The 26,092-nt window shown below is 43.5% G+C and overlaps 1 protein-coding gene across 4 annotated transcripts; it reads right to left on the minus strand.

The window, feature by feature from the left end:
- Window positions 1–1,201: 1,201 nt before the first annotated feature.
- On the minus strand, window positions 1,202–20,108 carry Slc35g2 (solute carrier family 35 member G2). Of its 4 annotated transcripts, XM_055629882.1 has the most exons (3): window positions 19,641–19,846; window positions 4,186–4,309; window positions 1,202–2,913 (listed from the first exon to the last, which is right to left on the minus strand). In XM_055629882.1, the coding sequence occupies exon 3, from the start codon at window positions 2,893–2,895 to the stop codon at window positions 1,657–1,659; it is 1,239 nt and encodes a 412-aa protein (XP_055485857.1). In that variant the 5' UTR covers window positions 2,896–2,913; window positions 4,186–4,309; window positions 19,641–19,846; the 3' UTR covers window positions 1,202–1,656. The 4 variants fall into 4 exon arrangements, with proteins under 4 accessions (XP_055485857.1, XP_055485858.1, XP_055485856.1 ...); XM_055629883.1 differs by lacking the exons at window positions 4,186–4,309; window positions 19,641–19,846 and adding an exon at window positions 20,059–20,108; XM_055629881.1 differs by lacking the exon at window positions 4,186–4,309.
- Window positions 20,109–26,092: the final 5,984 nt, after the last annotated feature.

Raw genomic sequence — 26,092 nt, forward strand, 5'->3', positions numbered from 1 at the left:
TTGTATGCTTTTACAGACCTAGAGGCCCTTTTGAAGAGATTCTAAGGATACCAGGTCAGTTTTCTGCTCTCTCATGATTACTGCTGGTGTGTTAATTTTTTTAATTATAATTTTGCTTTATTCTTGAGAATTTCATACATGTATACAATGATGTAAGATCATATCCATCCCCATTTCTCTCCTCTGACTCTCCCTGTATGCCTCTCAACATGTCCCCCTCCCAACCTAATGACTTTTTTTTTTTTTTTTTTGAGATAGGGTTTTTCTGTGTAGCCCTAACAGTCCTGGAAATGACTTTTTTTTTTTTTTAACCCAGTAAGTCCCATTAATGGTGTCTATATGTTGGGGTTTGGGAGACCTGGAACACAGAAACATACCAATAGGAACATCCTCAAAACAAACAGACAAAACTGTTCTTCCTCCCTCCAAGAACTCAGTAAGGCACGGATCCTGGAGGGTCCCTCTCCCATCTATGCTGGAATTGTGGTGAGCTTTATCTTGTGCGAATGTTGAGCAAGAAACCACAGCTGCTTAGAGTTCATCAGTAGAATAGACATGCCACTGTCTTTTTTTTTTTTTTAAGTATGGCGTGTCTGCTTTACTTAATACTTACCATAGAATCATAGACAGGAACAGCCATGGAAAAGATTTACATATATGAGGATAAGGAGACTCTGCCCACATGGTAGATTCCACATCATCAGGCAAGAAACTGGCATGTATGATGGATTATAGGCAGCTGGTGAGAATCATTATACCCTACCCTCATCCCCTAAACATTGCCTAATGTGGCCTACTATGGGAAACAAAATTTTCCATTCTAATGTTTAGACTCCCCTCCCCTTACTCATCTCAACTCAAGCCCTTTTAGGACCTCTTAGATTTTTACAGGAAAAACGGACTTTAGCTAATGTGTTCAACATTTTATCCAATAGTGTAATTTTCATGAATAAATATTTTTTAATATGGAAGGCTGTTTGTTGCATATTTGTAAAACATTAAGAATAAAAATTTTAGCTAGGCACGGTGGCACACACCTGTATTCCCAGCACTTAGGGAGGCAGAGGCAGAGGCAGGTGGATCTCTGTGAGTTCAAGGCCAGCTGGGTCTACAAATTAAGTTCAGGACAGCCAAGACTACACAGAGAAACTCTGTCTTGAAAACCAAACAACAACAACAAAGAATAAACTTTTTTGCCAGGCATAGTGACACACACATTTAATGCCAACCTCAGGTGACAGAGGCAGGTAGATCTCTGTGAGTTCAAGATCAGTCTGGTCTACAGAGCAAGTCCCGGGACTACAGAGACCCTGTCTCAAAGTGAAAACAGAAACATTTTTTGAGTTTTAGAAATTTATGGCCACGGAAATTTGATCTGAAACTCCTAGTCTTGTGTCATTAGTGATGGAGAATGATACTCATCTACCACAATCACATTTTATTAATAATTATAAAGACACCACTCATGACATATTTCATCTATTAATATTTATGCTTTTATATATTAGTCTGGAATATTTTCTGCATCTTCACAATTATTTATACTATATAGAACTCTATCAATAATATAACACAAAAGACATCTACAGGAAAATACTAAAATGGCAGTGTACATGTTAATAACTAGACAATAACAAGCTAATAATAACCAGGTGTTCATTTAATGGGAGAGTCCAGTATTTCTTGATAATCTTCTCTCCTTACATTCTTCCAGTAAAGTTTGTAGCCAGCAAGGACAAATACACTAATCATAATGATCACCCCTCCAAAAACATCATAAACACTAGGAAATATGTGCAAAACTAAAAGCTGCAAGACCATAGCTACCACAATCTCCAGGTGTTGTACTGTGCTGACCAGAGCTGGGTGGAATTTGTCTAAGGCATAGTAAACTCCTAAGAATGCAGCAGTAGAACAGATGCATATAGCAATGAGATAGCTCCATGTTTCTCCATCTAAAGGGATGATGGGTTCTTGAAGGACAAACATAGTAGACACTCCCCAGATTGTTCCAGTCCACCCAAAGGTAAACAGCGCAGTCCACATGCTGACCTTCTCCCTGATGGATCTGTACACTATCATAGAAAGAGCAGTGGTCAGCCCAGCCATCACAGTCATGGTGTACCCAAAGGCTTCTTTCCAGGCATTTAACAAAGAATTGTCTTCATCAACAATGTTGGGAATCATGACAAGACAAACACCTAAGATGCTGCAAACCACTGTAGCCATGTCGACATAAGCCATTTTCTCATCTACAAGTAAAAAGGCTAAGACAGCACTGAAGACGGTGGTTGTGGCCCTCCACATTGTGGTCCCATTGCTGGGAGGAACTATTGAAAAGGAGGTGTAAGCACAGGTGATGGAAATAACATTGCACACACCATAAAAGAAAAGTCGCAATCTATATCCGCTGGGCCCAAAGGGAGGCTCCTGGTAATAACACACAACTAGCACAGATAAGACCTGCAAGACAGAACGGATAAAGATCAGCTCTAAAGAGGGGACTTTGGAGCGGTCGGAAACCAGCCTCGTGATAAGAGCCACACATCCATGAGCCAAAGCGGACCCAAACAGCACGATCCACATTTTTCGGGACTGAAAAATGTTTTTTTCTGCAAAGCTCTGGAACTGCCCCATGCCACTGGCTCTTGGATCTTCTGTCAATGGCGGCTGAGTGTCCATGGTTCCAAACAAAGTTCTTCCTTTTCTTTTCATTTCACTCAGCAGACTCTTCTTTGGGTTTTCTTCCATAAACCTGCCATAGTCCTCATTGATTTCTTCATACCCGTCATCCCCAGGTTGGGGATAATGAGAGGCATACTTCACCATGACTGTGTTGGGATGTATTTTCACCCGTTTTTTAACGGGATATTTTTTGGATGGAGAAGTGTCCATTTCTTCAGATAACAAATTCTATTTAAAGAAAAAAAAAAAAGAAAAATATACATGTTCATTCCATTGAAAACTGCATTACTATTTTATAAATAGATGCTAATTCAACAATGAGAGGCAGAGATCATAAGGACTCCAGGAAATATAATAGGAAAAGATGATCTGGTAGGTACATGCATTATCATATAAATGAAGCTCAATTGAACTTTCCACCTCTTACCACTCATATCGTAAACCTTTCCCTTTCCACCTCTTATCACTCATATCGTAAACCTTTCCCAGTGTCTCATTCTGTTTGTTCTTTGTCTCACTTAGCTCTTTTGTTTGGTTGGTTAATGGGTTTTTTGAAATAGGGTCTCATGTAGCCCATACTGTCCTTAAACTCTTGGTCCCCCTGTGTCCAACTCCCAACTGCTAGGAGCATGCACCACATACCCAGCTTGTCTCTTTCAGCTTTGTGTCTCATTTTTCATGACACAATAATATTTTCCTGTCCTTTCATTTCTATCCATCTTTAAAAAAAACACAAAAATTAAAAAGCAATTTCAGTCACACCGTGCCTTTTTATTTATGTCCATTTGTCTATGTTCTAAATTGTAAGTACATATATCTAACATGTTTTAAAGATTTTTTTAAAAAAACTGTGAGTGTGTTTGTGGGGTGTGTGTGTGTTTATGCAGGTATCCTCACAGGCCAGAAAAGGGTGTCAAATTTCCTGAGTTACAGGTGCTTGTAAGCTGTTCCACATAAGTTCTAGGTGCCAAAGCTAAGACTTCTGAAAGAGCAGGAAGTGCTTTTAACCACTGAGCCATCTCATCAGTTCCCAGAAGTATGTTACATCATCAGTTCTACATATTAACAGAGTCTAAGCCCAGTGCAGTGGCAAATACCTCTAATCCCAGCACTTGGTATCATGCTATACTGTTGATTAGGAAAAATATTAAGCTTAGTTCAAAGTAAGGATTAAAGAAATACTGAATATAAAGAATTTGTCATAGCGCTTTATATAGTAAACTCTCAATAAATGTTAGCAGTAAATTTATCTATTTTCACCTACAGTTATCCTATGAAGCACTGGGTATCTTTTACAGTGTTATTCTTTCTCACTCGGTGCACCTTCTTGTCTTTCTTTGAACAATTTTTTTCCTTCTCAGTGGTTCTTTTCTTCCACCTTAAAAGATGATCTCACAATATATTGTATCACATAAGTAGAGTCCATTGGAACTCTCCACCATAAAATGGAAGAGACAAAAAAGGAAACCTTTTTATCTTCATGATTCTCCAAATTCTTACCCAAACTCATCAATTCCAGGGTCTTACACCATGACCCCAGAATCAAATCCATTTCTGTTCTTTTGACACCATCTGGACATCCAGCTGTTGGGTCTACTCCCTTTCTTCTGAAGGTCCTCTTCAGCTGGAAGAAGACATGGAAAAATACCAGCCAGGCCTCCAGACCCTCCAATTTCCTAACGCACCTCTTTCTTGCAGCCCCTCCACCAGTGTTCTTTATTTCCAGTCATCTCCATTTTAAAATCATGGCTTTCGCGTCAATATGCTCCAACTTAGTCACAGACTCAAACTCCAAGAAGAAATTTTCTTCCCAACTCCCTCACTTCTGTTAGTGATCTCACAGTCCCTCCAGATTCCCAAGCTAGGAATCAAGGGATACTCTGAGTTATCCTTTCTGCCACCACACTCCAAACTGGCTGTCAGTTTTACTGTTTTTGTCTTTGAAATATTTCTCAGATTTTTCTTTTTTCTATAATTCCATGTTAATGTCATTATTCTAGATGAAACTGGTGTGGGTTCCAGACTAGAATGTTACCCTGGCACCATGTCTGTCCCGCTTCAGTTCCAGCCTACCCCTACATCCCACCTGTGTTATTCTGTTGTCACATTAATCGGTCTTTAAAAGATTCAGAAAGAAAAAAACAAAACAACAACAAAAAAAACTTTACTGCAAGTTTTCTCCATTCTAAAGCCTAGAGTTCTTCACAGACCTCATTCCCACACTATCAAATTTCAACTAGCCCAGAGAACCTCTGCAATCCCAACACTGAGGAGACAAAGGCAGGAAGACCAGGAAGTCAAGGCCATCCCCAGATACATAGTGAGTGGATCTGAGGCTAGCCTGGGTCACGTGAGATGCTGTTTCAAAAACAAAAAAAGAAACGTTGAATCCAACTCTCTGCCAGGCATTTGGTACCCTGCTTGGCGAGGCTTTGGTCTGTACTCGGCCCCTTGGCATCCACACTTTGCTCCAGGAATCTGTATGGTGTCCTGCCTGACCTTGTACCATGTATATAAAAATAATTTTCCAAGGTTTTGTTCTACTAGTTCCTCCTTGGCTCCAACTTTCTAAATACTAATTGCCTGTGAGGGTCTAATTCAAATCTGTCTTTAGGAACAAGCCTTCTCTGACATCTCCAGCTATTCCTTTGTCTAAACAGTTGCAGCACTTCTAATCTAATTTGTGTAATGTAATCATGTCGCTTCCCGCTTGGCTCAGCTCTGCAGTTTTATGTTCCTAGTAACTGTACCCGATTTAACTATGTCAATTCTCCTTTCCTTGATGACCACTAATTATCTTAATGAAATTTTACATTCCATAACTTCTCATTTGCTGCTATTGTTAAAATTATTCCCTCATATCCATTTAAAGCTTTCCCCCTTCCTGCTACAGGCCAGGCCAAATCCACAGCCCAAGGGGCATGATTAGGGAATGTGTGTGGCTTGCTACTTTATTCCTTCTTTTCTCCCTTTGGGGACCGTAAGAAGGGTTTATCAGGCTGTCAAGATGTCTCAGTGGCCAAGGGTGCACTCCAAAAAGGCTGATGATCTGAGCTCAATCCCTGGAACTCACATGGTAGAAGGAAAGACTGACTCTTGCAAATTGTCCTCTGACTTCCACATACATGCCGTGGTACCTGTGTGCCGATGCACACTCGCACACACATATGATACATAAATATTTTAATGTAAAGAAAGGTTTACCTTTTATGTATAATTTATTTTTATTTTATGTTCATGTCGGTGTTTTATTTTATGTTGATGTTTACCTACATGTGTGACTGTGTGAGGGATTGTACAAGAAGCCCTGGAACTGGAGTAACGGACAGCTGTGAGCTGCCATGTGGAAAGGTTTGTCTTAACTGCCTAAGTCCCCATCTTTCGGGCTGTAGCTTCTCTAGTATCCTGGCACAACAAAGAAGGAACATGAAGGGACACCCCACATACTGGCTCCTCTTGTGTAATCGCCTATTGATGTGTAAACTAAGCCATGCTGAACTACAGACTTCACCTATTTAATCAAACCCAAATCTAAATGCTGTCATGAAGGGACTTTGTACCTGTGACTAAAAGCCCCTGATCAAGGTGCAATTCCAGCACTCGGAAGGTGGAGGCAGAAACTTCAGGAGTTCAGGGCCAGGTTCAGATTCACAGGGTTGGCAAGGCCAGCCCAGACTACAGGAGATCTTGTCAAAAAAAAAAAAAAAGCCCCAATCAGTTGAATTTAACTTAATTAAAAGACTGAGCTAACATAATAAGGGGAATATCTAAGTAGTGCTTAGTCCTATAATTTCAGAGATCCAAATATTTGATTCCCCTAAAGTTCCTACCTGCCCATCAACTACTTTTCCTTGCTGTTCTTACACAACAAAGCTTCAGTCTGTGTTCACCAGTTTCCGGCTTGCTCTTAATCTCCCCTCCCTGACTACCTCTCTATAGACTTCAGGCTTGCTATCCGGCTTCACAGTAGCATAAGCCAATACCTATGATGAGTCCCTCGATGGTCCTAATTTCACGCTCTGACACTTGAAATTGTTTCTATCAGGGTCTTTGTCCCTTTGTTGTGGGCATGCAAATACAGGTTTCTCAGGTCTGTGCCTAAGGTCCTCAGGACCCAGATCTCTGCTGCCGGAGACCTTTGTACTGTGGGGCTTACGGTTTGCCTTTTTTGTTTGTTTTCATTTTTTTTTTTTTTTAATGTTTGGCCTTCTTGCCTAGTGCCTCATTGTCTTGAACAAAAACCAACTGTAATCACTTGGCCCCAAAAGGCTCATATTTCCTTGCCATTCTAACAGTGACTGGACCCATCGCTGCTCATCCCTTCCTTTCTAACTGCTCTTTCTCTGCGTTCAAGGGCAAGGGGCAAATTAAAATGTTCTGTCTAGGCATACTTCCAACTGGGGAGGGAGAAGGAATGCCTAAAATGAGGTGCCATTTTTTTTTCAAGGCTCTAAGCCTTGAGAGAAGGAAAAAAAAAAAAAAAACATGAGAAAATGGTTGTGAACCTCAAGTGAATGACTGAGGACAACAGGTTCACTGAATTTGTACCTTTTTTCTATTTTCAAACTTGGGGCTAGAATAAGATATACCTTGAGTTTGCTTAAGATCAATAGATCAATAAATGTTAACATTGGAATCGGCTTTGTGAAATAGGTAAAGTATTTCAAAATACTTCCAAGTTGTCACCTGAATATTTACCAGAGTTATAATGACACTTCTTTAAATCCACATTAAAAAGTGATTGCTTAATTTCTTAGTACTTTTTATACTAGCCAGAAGTAACTATTTTCCACATTTTAAGTTTTGAAGACTAAAAAAGATTCAATTTTTGATGTGTATGTTTGTGTATGTTCTCACACATGTAAGCACTAATATATATTGACATTTGTGGGGGTTGAGATAGGGTCTCCTACAGTCAAGGCAATGTGTGAAAGTTCTCCTTTCTGCTTCCAGGCTCCCAAGTGCTCCAATGTACACTCAGGCCAGGGCTTTGCTTCTCCTTCTTTACTTAGCCCCTTTGGCAGACAGGGATTTGTCGCCACAGGCACCACCTGTCTACTGTGTGGTACAGGAAGTGATCTGGCAATCCCAGTAGCATCTCCAGCTCTGGGAACGCAGGGCTGGAAGCCAAGGTGAATTCCAAATCCATGATTGTCTAACATATCTCCCAGCAAGTGGCCAAGAAGTAAGAGTCAAGAAGTAAGGTGACTATGGGGACACCCACATGTGTGTACCCCATGTGTAATTATCTGCTCAGTGAGCCCAAAGACATTGTTCTACTAGTCAGCCTCCTCAGACGTACACCCAAGGGCAGGGCTCACAAGTAGCCAGTCTCTATATTCAAGGTAACCCGCATCTCCCACACAGTGCTCTGCCTTTAGCAGATATAATCTCCCATCTCTCTGGTTTCCAAGGGTTCAGTTCCTCATGGCAGGGGAGATATGGTAGAGCAGAACAGCCCACATCGTAGTGAATAAAAAGGAGAGAAAAGGCTATCCTGGGCTTTAAATTGACTGGGGAATTCCTACACAATTTGTAGATATGATGAAATAGGAGCTTATCTTACATATTTATACTCAAATGTTATTTGGGGGATTTTAGAGGATGAATTTCAACTAGGTATGGTGGCATGCACCTATAATCCTGGCACCTGAGAGGATGAGGCAGGAGGATTACAAGTTTAAGACTAGCTTAGTCTACAAAGCCAGACTATGTCTCAAAAGTAAGAAAAGGCAAGCTGGAGAGATGGTTCAGTGGTTAAGAGTACTTGCTGTTGTTGTAGAGAACCTAGCTTTGGTTCCCAGCACCTAAGACTAGCTTAGTCTACAAAGCCAGACTATGTCTCAAAAGTAAAAAAAAGGCACGTTGGAGAGATGGTTCAGTGCTTGCTGTTATTGTAGAGAACCCAGCTTTGGTTCCCAGCACCCACATGGCAGTTCACAACCACCCATGACTAGTCTCAGGAGCTCCACCTCCCTCTTCTGGTTACTGAATGCATGTGATGCATATGAAATCATGCAAACACACCTACATACACATAAAAATGTTTTTTTTTAAACAAAGAAAAGGGAATAGGTGGTGTGTCTTTGTCACTGTTCCATTGCTGTGTAGAGATACCATGACTAAGGCGACTCTCATATAAGAGTGCACTTAATTGGAGGCTGGCTTGCCATCTCAAAAGCTTTGTCAATTATCATCATGGCAGGGAGCCTACTGGCACACATGGCACTGGAACAGTGGCCGAGAGCTACATCCTGATGCAAGAGCCAGTCGAGAGAGAAAGCCTGTGCCTGGCAGAGGCTTTTGAAACCTCAAAGCCTGTGACACACCTCCTCCAACAGGGCCACACCTCCTAATCCTTCTAATCCTTCCAAACAGTTCCACTCTCTGCTGACTAAGTATTCAAATATGTGAGCATATGAGGCCTTTCTTGTTCAAACCAGGTCAGGAGGGAAGGAAAATGGGGGGAAAAAAATTGGCACTTGTTTCCAAATTATAGAGTCCAGTTCAAAGCAGGCCTGGGCAACCTGTCTTTTGAAAATTAAAAAGTTGGGGTTGAGGAGTTAGGTCAGTCGGTAAGTGCTTTACTGTGTGAGTGTGAAGAACTGAGTTTGATCTCCAGTCCACGTGTAAAAGCTTGGTGTGATGGTACATGCAACAATGCCAGCACTATAAACTCAGAGAGAGAAGGATTGCTGTAACTCACTGGCCAGACAGCCTAGCCAAACCAGGGCGCTCCAGGTTCAGTGAGAGACCCTGCCAACAGCTCCTGAGGAACAGCAACTTCCAGCCTCCCCTTGCTCACACACCTCCATGCACTCATATGCACCTGCACAGACAGAAATAACCAAAAGACAGGAGCAAAAGTTTTAAAAGCTGGCTATTTGCCTCAGTGGCAGAGTGCTTTTCTAGCATATCTGAAGTCCTGACATAGATCCTACCATGAAAAAAAAAAAAAGTGGTAGGATAAAGGTTCTTCAATCTATCCATGAGCTTCTTAATGCTGATGAGGGGGAATGTACTCTGAGTGAGCAGGGACAAGTCTGTTGCATTTTCAATCTGGCTGTAGCACTTGGCCATGACAGTCCAGCCCTTAGACAGCTGCATTGTGTATTACAGGAGCCATTGTTAGTCTTGTTTCCACAGTCCCTGGCTGCACTTCCTGACCCTGGAACCATCTTACAAACACACATCCTTCTTTAGAAGAAGTGGAGAAGGGATGACAGAGTCCAAATCCATCTCCATCACTGAACCAGTCTCCTGAATGGTCAGTGGTGACACTGTCTGTGATGATGACATGCTTAACAGGTACATAACAATGCCAGAGCTAAGTGATCGTGATCTAGGCTAGGAAAAAAAAAATCAGCTTATATGAGACTAAATGACAAGCACCTCAGCATGTTGGCCAAAATCTGCTTCGGCAAAGGGCTGGGTGAGAAAATCCTCATCTGAGGCTGAACAGCAGAGACTTTCCGGGAGAATCAGGCTGCTTTGAAGGAGTTAGGCTGGCTGAAGATGGGGCTATCAGAGACTGCATTGAATTAGGTAAGATGGCACTAGACGATGTAATGAGCCACGTTAGAAAGAGCAAGAAGTATGTGGTCAAAAGCGGCGAAGAATGGTTGGGCTGAACCATGGAGACTAGAACAGGGACCTATGGATCTTACTGGGCTCATTCCATCTGGCCTGTAGGAGGGACAAAAGTGATAATCACGGGATTCACAAATTAGAGGTCAGAAGAGAGGCCTGGAGGGCTTGGGTGTGGAGAGGGAGATGACCATTGAATAGGGAAGCTAGTCCAGATTTGAGCTGGAGGCCCAAAGTCAGGAGATCATTGGGAGAAACCTGCAAATTGTGCAGAAACTGTGAGGCAACGGGGGGGGGGGGGGGGGGAGGGGAGGGGGGGGGGGGAGAAGAGCAGAATGCATTGGAAAAGGGAAGTAGGGAGTAGAACTGACATCTGATTGTGGCCAGGCTAACCATCCAATATGCCAGCATCTTGAAAGCGACCGCACACGCTGGTGTAAGAGGAGCCTGGCTCCTCACCTCTCAGTGATACTCAATGACTTAATGGAGTATAACAAGCTGCATACACCAGGGCTTCCAGGTTTTGGTTTTGTTTTGTTTCATTTTGTCTTTTGAGACAGGGTCTCACTGTATAGTTGTCTGAGAACTCAATATGTAGACCAGGCTGGCCCGAAACTCGTAGAGATACACCTGCCTCTGCTTCCAGAGGACTGAAATTAAAAGCATAAGCCACCATGCCTGGCAATACCAGGTTTTTGAAAAGAGGCATTTTTCACAAAAGCTTTTATTTTTATGTGGTAGTTTTCAAACAAGTGGACGGATTTGGCTTATGTGGAGGTGATGATGCGTGGCTTGGCACAGAGTAAGTGTGTTGTGACACTTTAAAATCCATGCTGGCACACTAATGAACATGTTGGCTGGCAGCTAAGAACATGCTAGAATGCAAGACTTCCACCGCTAGTCTTTTTTCTTTGATTTTAGAGGTCAATCCTGGGGCCTCACGCATGTCAAGCAAATGCTCTACCTGAGCCACGGCCCCCGCACCCAAGTTTCACAACTTACAATCAGCACTCCCCCGCCCAGCAGAGCCTTTTTAATCTCTCAAAGTAGTTTTATCAATTTACATAAAATATGCCATTCTCAGATGACACATACTTATCATCTGACATTTATTTTCCTCCTGCCTGAAAGAAAAAAAATTTAAGCAAAATCAATTTGCAGGGAAACCTGCACCTTTAAATTCAGCTTGTTGCTAACTGTCTGAAGGTTAAAAGGGAGGCATAGCTAGGAAGAAGGGAAAGAATAAATTATCTTTTTTTCTTTTTGGTTTTTGTTTTCAGGTGTTTTTTTTTTTTGGTGGGAGGGAATTGACAGGGTCTTACGGTGAGCTCTGGCTGTCCTGGAACTTACTATGTAGACCAGGCTGGCCTCAGAGATCTGCCTGCCTCTGATTCCTGAGTGCTGGGATTAAAGGTGTGCAACCACTATGCCTAGTTAAATGATCCTTTTCTGTTTTGTAACATTTCTACAAGTATCTACATGGTTAAATCATTGATTTATTGTATTGATTACATGCTAATTAAGTGTAAAACAAACTCCTTGGTTGTTGATGTAGTTCTTGGTTGCTTATCATTTACCTAAGTCTTATGAAAAAATATCAAAGATCCCAGCTGAGTTCAACGACACCCTGCAACCATCTTAGATCTGCAAGAATCTCTGAACAAAACCAGGAACACCCCAAGAGCGACAGTTTACCCCACGCACCACCTGCCCCCATCTGCACTGTTCTTCCTGCTGGTCACCCGTGTGACCACCAAGCCTAAGCCTGAAAACTCTACTACAGGCCAATGTCTGGAAATGCCACAGTGAATTAGTCCCAAATTTTCACATTTTTGATTTGTTTTGATCGTAACTAATTCTTCACATGACAGACTGATGTTACAATTAATAAAGTTACAATTCAGTCACCTCCTTCCTAGATACTGTATTTCAGTAAAGTCCCAAAGATGAGACCATTAAGAAATGGTCCTTAGATGCCCTCCTGTTTCAGACCAAACTATAAGTCACACCATGAAGTAAACTTTATAATACCTGGTAGGCAACACAGTATACACAGACATAGTAAAATCACCACACTCTATTAATGGATGTAGAATACATACTTTCTGCAGAGGTGAAAAGACTTTATCAAGTCCCTGTCATTGCCAAGGAGCCTGTACATTAACGACAAGCATTGTGTCATCCAGCTCATGGAAAGCTAGTTAGCAACATTTTCACGTGTAAGTTTCCCAGCCATGCCATTTCCAGCAACAGAACCTAAGGTTGTCATCGGTGAGGCACATAAAATGCACACATAAGGTCAGTCTCCATGGGTCTCCTTATAGGATGAAAAATTAGAACGAGCCTAATTGCCCACTACTGGGGAGGGGCCAAAGGAAACATCAGTGTAACACACAGCTGCTCAAAAGGATAATAATATGTGCATGTAATGATATAAGAAAATATGTATGTCATATTACTGAGTTAAGAGAAATTTATAAAAGAGCATCCACGGGATGGGATGGGGTTGGAGTTCAGCTGGAAGAGTGTTTGCCCACATATGAAGCCCTGGGTTTGATGCCGAGCACCGCACAAGCCAGACACGGTAGCACAAGCCGGTGATCCCAGCACTCTAAAGGCGAAAGTAGGACTATAGGGAGGTCAGTGCCGTCCTTGGCTACGTAGAAAGTTTGAAGCCTAGCTGAGATGCATGAGATACATGCCTGACTTAAAACAACAACAAAAATAACCCTAAAGAATATTCATGGCTGGGTTCTATTTATATAGAGTAATTCATATGCATGTATATATATATATATATATATGTACTTGTATGTTTTTTTTTATTTTTCTATGTAAGTACCTATCTGTTTAAAATCTGAAAAAAAAAAGTTTAACCTACTTTCTTAAGAAGGCAAAAGAAATCATTACTCTGTATGTTAGCCTAACAAGTCACCCCAGAAGCCATGCATAGTTCTTGTATGTCTGTGCCATCTGTGGGAGTAAAGCTGTGGTAAATAGACCATTCTACAGGGAAAATATGAATGGATGGTGTTTCATGCTTAAACCAAAACAGAGGTAAATGACTGCAAACTGGAGGAGATGCCTTTGTTACTGCTTTTGAAAGAATCAGTGTATGCATGTGTCTGTGTGTATTATGGTATTTTCATATCAAACTAAAAATATAATGTAGATTCCAAATGTCAGCAAAGAATGTAACATCATTACCACTGACTTTTCTTGCATAGTTGCCACCCCATAAATCTTCATGTTAATGTGGGAAAATCTGACCCGAACAGATGGACTGCATGCTGCTCTTCAGTGCACGCACAGATTTCTGATGTTCTGGACCAGGAAGTGGAGTCAGCACTAAAGCAGAAGATACTGTCATCTCTCTCCTAGGATTGCAATTTCGGAAGCTGCTCCAAGAAGCAACGTTTCCCTCTTCAAAAATAGAGCAAGTGATATTTTTATGCCTTCATGCAATGTGTTCTTAACAGAGAAGGGTGTGGGAAGACGGTTCAGTGGGTAAAGATGCTCAATACCAAGCCTGACAAGCCGACACAGGGAGCCCTGACTCTCACAAGCCTACACGCACACACGTATGCACACATGCACACACATGTACAAGGGTATTTGTGATACTGGAGATGCTTGAGAATCTTCCAACCATGGCCCTCATTGAGCTGCTCTACCCTTGATCCCCCATGTTTCTTATGGAGGTCAAGTCCCTGGGGGCTCACTCGCTGTCCAGATCTTCATTTCTGCCTCCTTAGCTCTTCATCTCATTACCCAAGAGCCTCTTTTTACTTTAGTGTCTTCATTGGTGCAGTTTTATAAGTGGACATTTTTGGGATGGAAGATCCAATAAAAGGCTCTAACAAGCAATTAGCACCTTTAGGATTTCAATTTCTTGGTCTACAGTTCTCTTCTGTCTATGGAGAGGCTGGCAGAACCGGCAGGACTGAGTCTTGGGAAGATTTGGGTCAAGGAAGTGGCTGAAGGTCAGGAAATTGGTTACATCAAAGAAGAAAGAGCAAATAAATATATTGAGGCTAATAGGAGCCAGATTCCCATCATGAGAGAACACAAGACCGTTTGTTTAAAACTTGAGACAACTGGGGACTGGAAACTCACTTGGAAAAGCTTCTGTCTAAACGATCTGTTCTTTGTCTGGGTGCTGGAACACTTTCTTCTGGGATGCTATGACAGTCCTTGACATACTCTCTCACTGTGGTTTGTGTGTGTACATCACCGGAGCCCCTGATAAACTGTTACCACTCCAAGAACAAAGATGAGGACAATCTTTTTTTTTTTTTTTTTTTAATCTTGAAGGTCCTTCCTCAGAACCAGAGTCAACAAATGCTGGTAAGACAGGAGCTCTCTAGCTTAGCTGGCCTGGATTGAAGAAAGTCACTCTTTCACTGTTGACCTTTAATCCTTGAAGCTGATGCAGAGCTTCTCCACAGTTCTCTGGTCTAACTCTCTCATATCTCCTGACTCTGACATAAGGGGACCCCAGAAATAAGATGAGAATTTGGCTGTCATCCCCCACCATTCTCAACAGCCTCACTCACTCTCCCTCCAGACCTTCACCCCAGTTCAGAACAGTGGCTCAGCCAGCAATAGACAGAAACCAAAGGTAAAACAAAATACCCAATAGAAAAATGGATCACCAAGTTTGTTTCTTTTTTCTTTTCTTTTCTTTTACTGGTAAAGATTCCAGTAAAGCTGCTGACTGATACTGTGGTATCAGAAGTAAAAAGAACTCACTCCCGAATCAAGGATTATACACAGTCAGGAAGTGATTAAACACACCCCAGTAAAATGTTAGGCATGAGGACTGACTTCCTGCGTGATCGTAACAGAACCTGTGTTACGTGCACATAAAGTATTGTACCGCATGTGCCCATTGGCTATACACAGAATAATTATGTGAACCGAGAGTAGACAATTCAGCAATATAGTTACATAAATGTCCATATCTTAAATTATGTGAACACATTAACATAGGGTGAAGTAAAATTTTGAACAAGAATAGGAAAAAAGTTCCATGGTTTCAACTGGTCTCTGACATTTCCCTGCCTAAATTAAGGGTATTTCCTGGGTACAAACCAGAAGGGAAATGAGTGAAAACAGTCAAAGGGGAGGCAGTCAAGTGATTATTATTCCCTTTTCACATCTCCCCACTACTGCTAAGAGACTCAAGGCAGGAAAAACAACCTATGTGTGGTGATGAGGAAGGAGATTTTGCCTGGTGTTACGATCAACACATGCAGGGAGAACATCCAGTAAGGAGGACACCTCGGTAGCTCACGGCTGGAACTGCAATGTGCCAATGTTTTCGAACACGACCCGTGTCCACAGGTGTCTCAGCAACACACGCAAGCAAGACTCTTAGAACCAGCAGAGTGCTAACAGGCTGGAAGAGCCCAGTGAGGATCCAGTTATCTTCTCACCTCTCCCCTTCCTCCTCATCCTGAGCCGGCAGAACGTTAGGTTTCTGTTCAGATCATCAGGAAGCAGAAATTCCTGGAGCATGTGACCGCTGAGGAGGGTCTGATTCTCATAACCACAGACTTGCAGATTGCTAGGTACAGTAATATTGGCAGAGGTCTGCCAGGAGGTCTCAAGTGTGGATAGCAATGCTGTCTATCCAAGCTGGAAAGCATCAAGGAACTTAGCCATCTTTGTGAATTAAAATATTTTGAAAATGAAGAAAATAATACAGAACAGTTAAATCAATACCCAAGTAATCCTTCTTTAGTTTTGGAGAATACATTACATCGATCCATACAGGATGGTTGCCAAAAGGCATGTGACCAACTTTATGTGTGTCAGTTCTATGCATAGGTAGCTCTCGAATTAGAAATAATAAAAATAATGCATCAATTCCCATTTTTTGGCTAATTAGCGTACTTGGACACATTTTCTTGCTGCTACAGAAAAATATTCTAAAGGATGGCTTCTTTTTTAAAAATTGCATTGCTAGCCGTTTTTAAAATACTACAGACTAAATTTAAAGTAAAAATACTGTAATGGAATTCCTAAAAATTAAATATGCCACACCAAAGGACTCAGACTAAACGGCATATTACTTCTCTCTGTCCCTGATTATGGCTGTGATGGTGCCAGCTGGGTCACTTAGCTGCCATAGTGCACGCCACCTTGAGTTAGAAGCTAAAATAAATCCTTTCTCCCTAAAGCTGATTTCACACACACACATGCACACACACCATTCTAATAGAAATCTACAATACACATTGAAAGTTTCTATACAGCATAATACTATAAACAAGGTTTACAAATTTAAAAAGAAAAAAAAATGTGGTGGTGTACACCTTTAATCCCAGGTACTTGTGTGTGGATCTCTTGAGTTCAAGGCCAGCATGGTCTACATAGGGAGTCCTATCAAGCCAGTTGGAGATACATACTGAGACTTTGTTTCAAAGGAAGAACAAACAATACAATAGTATACAAAGGGCTTGCATGAGTTAAAAAATAAGGATGCCAATAGGAAAGTAAATACATAAGTGAGGAAGTCACAAAATGAGAAATAAATATTTCTAATGAATAAATGAAGTGTTTTTTTCTCTGTCTAATTAAAAAAATATGTTTAGAGGACTGACAAAACCTGATTTTGGTGAAAGGATGGGGCTATTGATATTCAGATTTACTGCATCTATTCATCCACATTTTTAGGCATAATTTGTAAATAATGTTTGCCCAGTAAATATTCCTTAAATGTGGTACACTTGGAGATGATCTCAAGAGCAAATAAAGAAAATAAATATCTGAACAAATTAATGTATCAAAAAATAAAAATATCCATCCTTTGAACCACAAATTTTACTTCTAGAATTTTATTATAAGATTGTAATTAAGCCAGATGTGGTGGTGCATGCCTTTAATCCCAGCACTTGGGAGGCAGAGGCAGGCAGATCTCTGTGAGGCCAGCCTGGGCTACAGAGTGAGTTCCAGAGCAGCCAGGGCTAAAATAGAGAAACCCTAACTGGGGGAGAGGGGAAGAAAGAAAGAAAGAAAAAAGAAAAAGATCTGTTTAAAAGAAAAAAGAATTATAGCGCTACTAGGCTAGGTAGCATATATGCAAAATTCCATGTAAATCCCAGCACTTTGGAGGCTAAGGCAGAACAATTTTGCATTCAAGGCCAGTGTGGGAAACACTGAGACCCTGTCCCCGAACCAGAAACCAACAGAAAAGCTATTTGCAGAACTGTCTTTTAACAGCGGGTCTCAACCTTGCCAATGCTTCCACCCTTTCGCACAGTTCCTCATGTTGTGGCGACCCCCAACCATAAAATGATGGTGTTGCTACTTCCACAACTGTAATTTTGCTACTGTTATAAATCGTAACAAAAATACCTGATACAAGAGCCACGGGCTGAGGACTACTGGTCTATAATAGCAAATCATAAATCTTCAAAATTACAGGATAAACACAACAGACAGAACCGTCCGTCTAAAGCGCACGTGTGCTTGTATGAAAGCACTTCTCTGTTACCTAAAATTCTTTAAATAAACACGCTGTCTTTTTCTCTCGTTCTTCTTTTTAATTTTTTTCTGGCACCGAGGAGCCCACATAAGGTCTCTTGCACGCCGAGTGGGTACTCGACCCCTGAACTACACTCCCGGTCCCTCCAGTACAGCATTCTCAGGAACTTCAATGTGTGAATATTTAGTTGCTTGGCCAAGCACCAAGCGCTTCAGTCTACAGGCACGGCGCCTTTGGAACAGATGATTATGAAAATCAACGGTGCCGTAGAGTCCAGAAACTCCAGAGAGGTCAAAATAAATAAATAGATAGATAGATAGATAGATAGATAGATAGATAGATAGATAGATAGATAGATAAATAGATAAGTAGATAGATAGATAGATAGATAGATAGATAAGATAGATAGATAAGTAGATAGATAAGTAGATAGATAGATAGATAGATAGATAGATAGATAGATAGATAGATAGATAAATAGATAGATAAATAAATAAGGTAGATTATAAAAGGTTCTGGGAAGTGTGTGGCCGTGTGTGCAGCTTTGAACAGAGATAAGCGGTATGTTTGTAGGCATGTTCTCATCCATGTATCCTACACGCGCACACGAGGGCCGCTGCTGCGCCTGCTCGCAGGGCGCGCTTTCGCTTAGGTAATCAAACAAGCTGAAAGGCTTCATCGCCCCCTCCAAGGTGAACCGCGTTTCCCCGCAGTGTCACCCTCAGGAGACCACGCTCAAACCACCTGTGAAGGCTTTCGGGGTCTGGCCGGCTCCGTCCTGTCCGCTGGCCTCGGCAATGGGCTATCTCTGGCTGGAGCGGGCCCAGGAAGTCGTCTACTGGGGCATGAGGCGCGTCTGCCCCGCGGACGCCGCCAACTACGCTCCAAGTGCCTTCCCGAAGAACAGCTCGCCACCGAGGCCCCTTCGGGCCTGCTCCCCGCCTTCCCCGCCTGCTGGGAGGCTGTCGCGGAGCCCTCCGTCCTCCCCGGAAAGGGGAGCTGCTCCGGCCAGGCCGGCGACAGACCGGACGGTGACGTGGATCCGCGCAGCGCCCCCACTCCCCGGCACCAGCGTCCTTCCTGCCAGCCCTCGCGACCCTTCCCCTCCCTCTAACGAGCCAAAACGGACGCGCGCTGCGTAAAATTCTAAATCTGGAACCAATTCCGTCAAGAAAGTCCGCATTCTCTTCTCGGTGAACGGATGCAGTGGAACTGGCTCGCCCGAGCCTCCACCTCCACCCTCGGCCACGACTGGGCCCTTCCTCTCCTCTCCTCTCTCGAGGCAAGATTTTTTTTTTTTTTTTTTTTTTTTTTTTAATACAACCGCGAAGAGCTCGGCCCACCTAGACTGGAGTTCGAGACTCGACACGGGACAGGAAAGTGACGGGCAGAATCTCTGTGAGACTCCTCAGTGCACCCAGCAGTTTCTGAAAGTTGCATTTGCGGTCACTCCCATGACGCCACAAGCGCTTCCCGAGCTTGTGTGGATCAGAGGAGGGACAACACCCTTGACCTTCACCCTGCAGACTAGGGGAGGGCCCACACCGGCAACGGGATGTCAGACCCGGGATGAGGCCCGGGGCTGAGGCTGACTTTATCCGCCAACCCCCTGTTCCGCTCTCCAGGACAGCAGCGGGGAGAAGTGGGCACTGGGTGGCCCCTCTCGGGCGCCCCGCAGAGACGCTCGCCCCGGGGAGCGCTGTCAGGTAGGCGGGGCGCCGGACGCCAGCCCACCTTACCCTAAGCGAGGAGTCCTGTGGACCACTTGGCCCCGACACGGGACTCCGTGCGCTCCTTCTTCCCGGCGGGACCAGCCCGCGAGCAGGCAAGAGCCCTGCACCCCCTGCTGCTGCCCACCCGCCGCCGGGCGTGTTACCTGAGAGTCCCGACCAGGAGGATGCGCCCGGGGCCTTAGGGGACTCAGCCCGAGCGGCGCTCCCGCTCTGGCCTCCTTAGCCAGCTGAGGCCGCCGCGCCGCGCACGGCACGGCGGGGACCACTGCAGCCTGGGCTGCCAGGGGCGACCAGCAAGGAGAGGGGCGCCAGACGCGGGCACTGCGCCTGCGCTCTCCGCTGCCCCAACCCCCACTGTGGCCGCTATGGGAGTGGAAGACGGGGGAGACCACCAGGATGCCAGACTAGTCCCGGGTACTGGACCTCACCGAGAGGCGTGAGCGTCCCTAGCGATGGAAGCTGCCAACGCCCTTGGAGGGCTGGGGAGGGTGAGGGCAGCCTGTTAGAAGCAATCAATTACCCGCCTGGGCGACATGGTCCTCTGGGAAGGGACATTTTTACCTGGTTGTAGGAATTAAAGTTGATTCCTTAAGGTTGGAAAAGCTGTCCAGCATCGATAAACGTCAGGACAGAAGAATCTTGGGGTATCCCAGAGTCCCTCTGGGCGTTTTACCCAGGTTTTGCATGGTGGAAGAAGTCTTCATAGTGCAAATGTTTTTATACCCCAGTCTCCATGCTAAATGAATAAATACATTCTCTTAAAAACAGACCAAGTCTTGTTCCTTATTTTCACCTTCTTCCAATGTCTATCCCATTTGCCTTTCTGAATGAAGATTGAGCATCATGTACAAGACAGGAGCCTACCACAGAGGGCCTCTGAAAGACTCTACCCGACATCGTATTAAAGCAGACACTGAGACTCATAGCCAAACTTCTGGCAGAGTTCAGGGAATCTTATGAAAGAAGGGGAGATAGAAAGACCTAGAAGGGTCTGGAGCTCCACAAGGAGAGCAACAGAACCAAAAAAAGCTGGGCCTAGGGGTCTTTTCTGTGACTGATACTCCAACCAAGGACCATTCATGGAGATAACCTAGAACTTCTGCACAGATGTAGCTCGTGGCAGCTCAGTCTCCAAATAGGCGCCCTAGTAAGGGGAACAGGGACTGTCTCTGACATGAACGCAATGGCTGGCTCTTTGATCACCTCCCCCTGAGGAGGGAGCAGCCTAACCAGGCCACAGAGGAAGACTATGAAAGACAGTCCTGATGAGACCTGATAGGCTACAGTCAGATGGAAGGGGAGGAGGTCCTCCACTATCAGTGGACTGGGGAAGGGGCATGGGAGGAGATGAGGGAGAGAGGGAAGGAGGGAGGGAGGGCAAGACTGGAAGGGAAGGAGGATAGGACTACAGTTGGGATACAAAGTGAATACATTGTAATAAATAAAAACTTATATTAAAAATAAAATTAAGAAAAAAAAAACAGACCAAGTCACCAAGGCAATGAGAGTCCAGGAAACAGGCTAGAAGTCCACAACCCTAGGGCAGGTAAGAAAGGACCAGGCCTGAATTATGGTGCTAGTCATGGAAGACAAGGGTCTCCTGACAGTTTCTCCTTAGTCTACTCAGATCCCTTTCTATTCTGCTCTGAGACTCAGGACTCAGCTTGATGGTGAAGTCAACTGTCTTCTAGCTTTTGGGTGGTTGGGCAAGTGAGAGACACACAGGAATCACAATACTATTCTATGATTGGTTGTTCTTCCTCTGAAAGTCAGAAGCTGAATCCCTGATGGAGTTTTGTGTGTATATGCCTGACCGCTATCTGTTCTTCTCCTTCAAGCCTGCATGGCTCCCAGAGGTTTCCTTTTAGTAACACACACACACACACACACACACACACACACACACACGGCCTGCGTGTGCACACACACTTTTTTTTAAATAGTCTCTTTTTTTAAAAAAGACATTATAATGAATTTTAGTTCATTAAAGTTGGCAACATTATAAAAACTTGGGAGCCCAGTAGGGTGGTGATCATTTCAGGGCTTGGAAGGTGAAAGCAGGAGGATATTGAGTTCAAGGCCAGCCTTGATTATATAGAAAGATTCTTCTCTCTCTCTCTCTCTCTCTCTCTCTCTCTCTCTCTCATACACACGCACACACACACAAACCACAGGGCTGAGAATTTAGCACAGAGAAAGAATGCTCGTCTGTGTGTGTTGAAAGCCTTGAGTTTAGTCCCAGCACAGTAAGTTAGTTAGTTCTAGAAGATGGGATATTTCCTATAGCCATCTTAACAGTCTTCTCTGGGGCTTCAGCATCCATTGTACTAGGTGATCTAACATGGCCCCATAGCCTATGGATGCCAACAGTAATTTAAACACACCCAAGAATAGAACTCTGGCCATTTGTTACCAATGTGTTCACAAAAGGGCTGACACCACCTAGGTATCCAACATCGGAGAAGTTCGTGTGTTCCTCGGGGCGGGGAGATTTCTCCATCCTCTCAGAGTAGGACTCAGGCTCTCCCAGCTGCAGCAGGCTGTTCTCAATGGGTCGATACTCTCAGGACCCTCTTAAATTCCTGGCACGGCGTCTGATAAATGTGCTTATGAAGAAGCTGCTGAGTGAGGCAACCATCAGTGGAGAGTCTTCAGCTGTTTCTGCAGAAAATCCAAACAACGCTCCCAAAGAAGATTAAAAAGGGCATCGGTCATCAAGTTGCCCCTATCAGCTTGTTCTAAACCCAGGATCTGACCATTTATTTCTCAGGCTTGTAAAAACAAACTGCTTGCCTGCTTTGACTCCTCCTCTACCCACTTAAAAAAAAACAAAACAAAACACTAAAACAACCCAAGGCAATATCATAAGCAAAAGTTACCCAGAGGGATCCCCAGGCATAGTTATTTGCGAATGGAATTAATGTCCAAGTAAACACTTACTTGTTCTGAATACAAATGAGACCAGAACAAAACAATCTCCCATCTTTCTCTCACCCTCTCTAGGAAAAAGGGTCATTTGCTGCCCAAACAGGCATTAATTCTGTTGATCTAGGTAAGGAACAGAGAAACAAGAGGAACTCTGACAGCAGTCTGCAAGGTTTGGCAAAGACTTTGATTCCCTTTAAAGAAATGGGGAGAGGAAGAGAGCCAAGAATGGGAAAGAAAAAGGAAAAAAAAAAAGGCTAGAATGAGCTGACTTTAGAGGAGTAAAGGCTTCCTGGGAGTTTGAGAGTGACATTAGGATTTAGCACAGCTGTCATCCTAAGTGATGCTAGATACCGGAAGATAGGAAAAGAGGATTTTTAGACATTTTGCTATGTGTAATAAATGGAATTCTTTTGTACTACAATCCCAAGAGCTTTTCCTCGCAACTGTCAAAAATTCATACTAAGATGACTTTAAGGAAAGGCATGCATTTGGTATAAGAACTGGGAGGTCTAGGGAAGGGTACAGACAAGACAGAGTACTGGCCTCAGGGCTTCGTACAGTGTCATTAAGACACGGCCTCCATCCCTCTCTCTGCTTTCAAGGAGTTATTTCTTCCTACAGTCCCCCTTTCTCCATTGTTCTAGTTTCATTTCTGCTATTGTAATAGAATACCCTGATAAACATGATTTTCGGTGGGATAGGGGGCAGTTCTAGGTTAGCACTCATCACAACAAGGCAAGCCCCTAGAGCAACTAGCCACATCAGCCATGCAGCCAAGCTATCTTTCTTCATTCTTAAATGGTCCAGAGGTCAAAACCAAGAAATCGTGCCACCCATCTGAAGGCTGGATCTTCCCACATCAATTAAGGCAATTAAGACAAACCTATGGTACAACCTGATATAGACAATCTCTCATTAAGACTCCTTTCTCAGGTAATTCTGGGTTATGTCAGTTGACAATTAAAATTAACCACCAAGGGCTGGAGAGATGGCACATCTATTTTAAAGGCTAGGGTTACCACCAAAAGGATAAAACTTAACCAAAAAACCTATGGTTATGTCATCCTTCAGCTGTTCTCCGCCACCCCCCACCCCCTCCCCGACAAACAATACACTTATTTTCCAATAATATCTTGGGGTTGTCACTGACACATTTTAAAGGATCATAGTCAACCATCTACTTCTGGAGACAAATTGTTGGAGAAAGGCTATTCCACAAAAAGAAAACCAACGCTCTATTACCAGAAGGAACAATACAGTTATGGACAAGAGAACACAGGAAATGCTCACTATTGATTCCTCTCAAAGAAACTTAAGATTTATATCACATTAATTAATTTACTTACCTACATATTTGTTTATTTATAGACAGTCTTACGTAGCCCAGACTGGTATGAAATTCACTGTGAAGCCAGGGGTGTCCTTGAATTCTTGACCCTTATACCTCTACTTCCCTAGTGATAGGATTACAGGTGGTGCTTGGGATTAAAACCCAGGGGCTTCAGGCACACCCAGCAGCATTTTGGCAGCTGAACTATATCCACAGCCCACTTTTATTTACTTGTTTTTGGATACCAAATGTGTTTTCTTTGAAGATGACAAAGTATTAACATGCTGAAATGTTCTTTTCCAAAATTTTATTTTAGCTTATTATCTATGGTGTGTGTGTGTATATACGTGTTGGCGTGTATGTGCGTGTGTGCACACATGTGAAGGCCCAAGGTTAACATTTGGCGTCTTCCTCCACAAGTCTTCATCTTTGAGGCCTCTCGCTGTACCTGGAGCTCACCAAATCAACCAAACTGGCTGCCTAGCAAGCCCTGAAATGCCCCGGCTCAGCCTTGTTGGCTCTGGAATTATAAGGACACATTGCCACCATTCCCAGCTTTTTCTATGAATGTAGGGGATCTGAACTCAGATTCTCCTGCTTGTGTGGCAAGAACTTTACTGACTGAGCCAACTCCCTAAGCCCTGAAAGAGTCTTTTAAGGAAAAAAAAATGGGGGGGGGGGTAAGGGAGGGGAAACTTTCTGGTTTTATATGAAGAGAAGCCAGAAAAATTTTTACATCCTATTTTGGCTCATTTTCAGTTCTCAAGTAAGAATGCCACTTTTCTGAGTTGAATATACGGTTCAGATCAGGTTACCCAAGCCCCTGTCTACCACTATGGGCATTACCCTTCCGTTCATCAGCCTGATTGCCTTCACTCTCCCAGTTATCAGAGTTCAGCAGTTAGCTGTTCTCCACTAACCAGCTAAGAAGCGTTACCTGAATTTGGAAAGCTGGGGCGGGGAGACCTCAAGTTCCAAACCGTTCTTGGCCACACAGTGAGATCCTGTCTCGAGACAATCAGGTAAAGGAGGAGAGAGGCCTGGTTTACATAGGCACGCAGGAAGGCAGACAGACATGCCCCATTGCAGAAGCTTCAGCATCTGTCAGTCTCCACGGCCTGACTGACAGCCACAGACCTTGAAATCAGAAGGAAGCTAAGTAGCCAATGCAGAGTTTGAGCCGTAGTCTCCAAATGAGCTGTAGAATGAGAGCACCAACAGTACGTGCAAATACCTGATTTCCACCACTCAGTTCTTTCTGCATTACCACTTACCACTCTAATCAATACATTGTCAAGATCACCTCTCCCCACACGCCTGATTCATCATCTAAAGAATATAATAATGGCCTGCAGTGTACAAAGCAACATTTTATTCAACAACAAAGGACTACACATACAACTATCAAATAGCACACTCCATGGTGAAAGCCTATTCCTCAGATGCAAGGGAGGGGTGTGTGTGTGTGTGTGTGTGTGTGTGTGTGTGTGTCCTGGAACTCCAGATGTTGACTAGACTAACTGGCCAATAAGCCTCAGTGGCCCTCCCTGGCTCTGGAGTCACACGTGCGCACATCCTGTCCCACTCCCATCTTTTTGCAGCAGTTCTAGGGATCAATGCAGCCTGCGTGCTTGGAAGGCAGCACTTCCTAGTCACTGAGCATCTCCTCAGTCCTCCTCATTTCTACTCAACATAAAACCAGGAGTTCCAGACAGAGTAATTAGGCAAGGAAAAAAAAAATCTCTGATACAACTGGAAAAGTTTTTCTTACAACTTAAATTTATGGGTGTAAAGGCCTAAATACCCCCCTATACACACCAATAAATAAATAAACTAAACTTATGAAATTCACATATCGGAACTAGCATAAGGAACCAACAAAGCTGCAGGACCTAAAGCTAAGGATATAGAAACAATTGCAATTCTACATACTAACAAGAAGTAAACAGAAAGAGAATTAGGACTGGAGAGATGGCTTGATGGTTAAGTGCACTGAGTGCTCCTGCAGAGGCTGAGGTTCAGTTCCCAGCACCTATGTGGTGTCTCATCCTCATCTGCAGCCCCAGTTCCAGGGGATCTGATGCCTGCTCTGAGTCCTGCAGGCACTGGGGAATGCGTGTGATACACAGACATACCTACAGGCAAAAATACTCATACGAGTGAAATAAAACAAATAGTCAGAAAAAGAAGGAAAAAAGGAAAAGGAAATTAAGAAAGCGATCTGTCTGCACCTTTAGGTCCGCAGTCAAGTACTTGCCTAGCGTGGGCAGGGCTGTGTGTTTGATCTCCAGCACGGGGGCTGAGGGCAAGGGGTGAACCCCCATTTACAATTAGGAT

This window comes from Psammomys obesus, unplaced genomic scaffold, assembly GCF_907164565.1.
Source record: "Psammomys obesus unplaced genomic scaffold, mPsaObe1.curated_primary_1811, whole genome shotgun sequence".
In the NCBI taxonomy this organism is placed as follows: Eukaryota; Metazoa; Chordata; class Mammalia; order Rodentia; family Muridae; genus Psammomys; species Psammomys obesus.

What these genes read in the sequence shown, in the direction of transcription:
- Slc35g2 (XM_055629883.1), bottom strand. Translation starts at nt 2,895, where the DNA reads ATGGACACTTCTCCATCCAAAAAATATCCCGTTAAAAAACGGGTGAAA.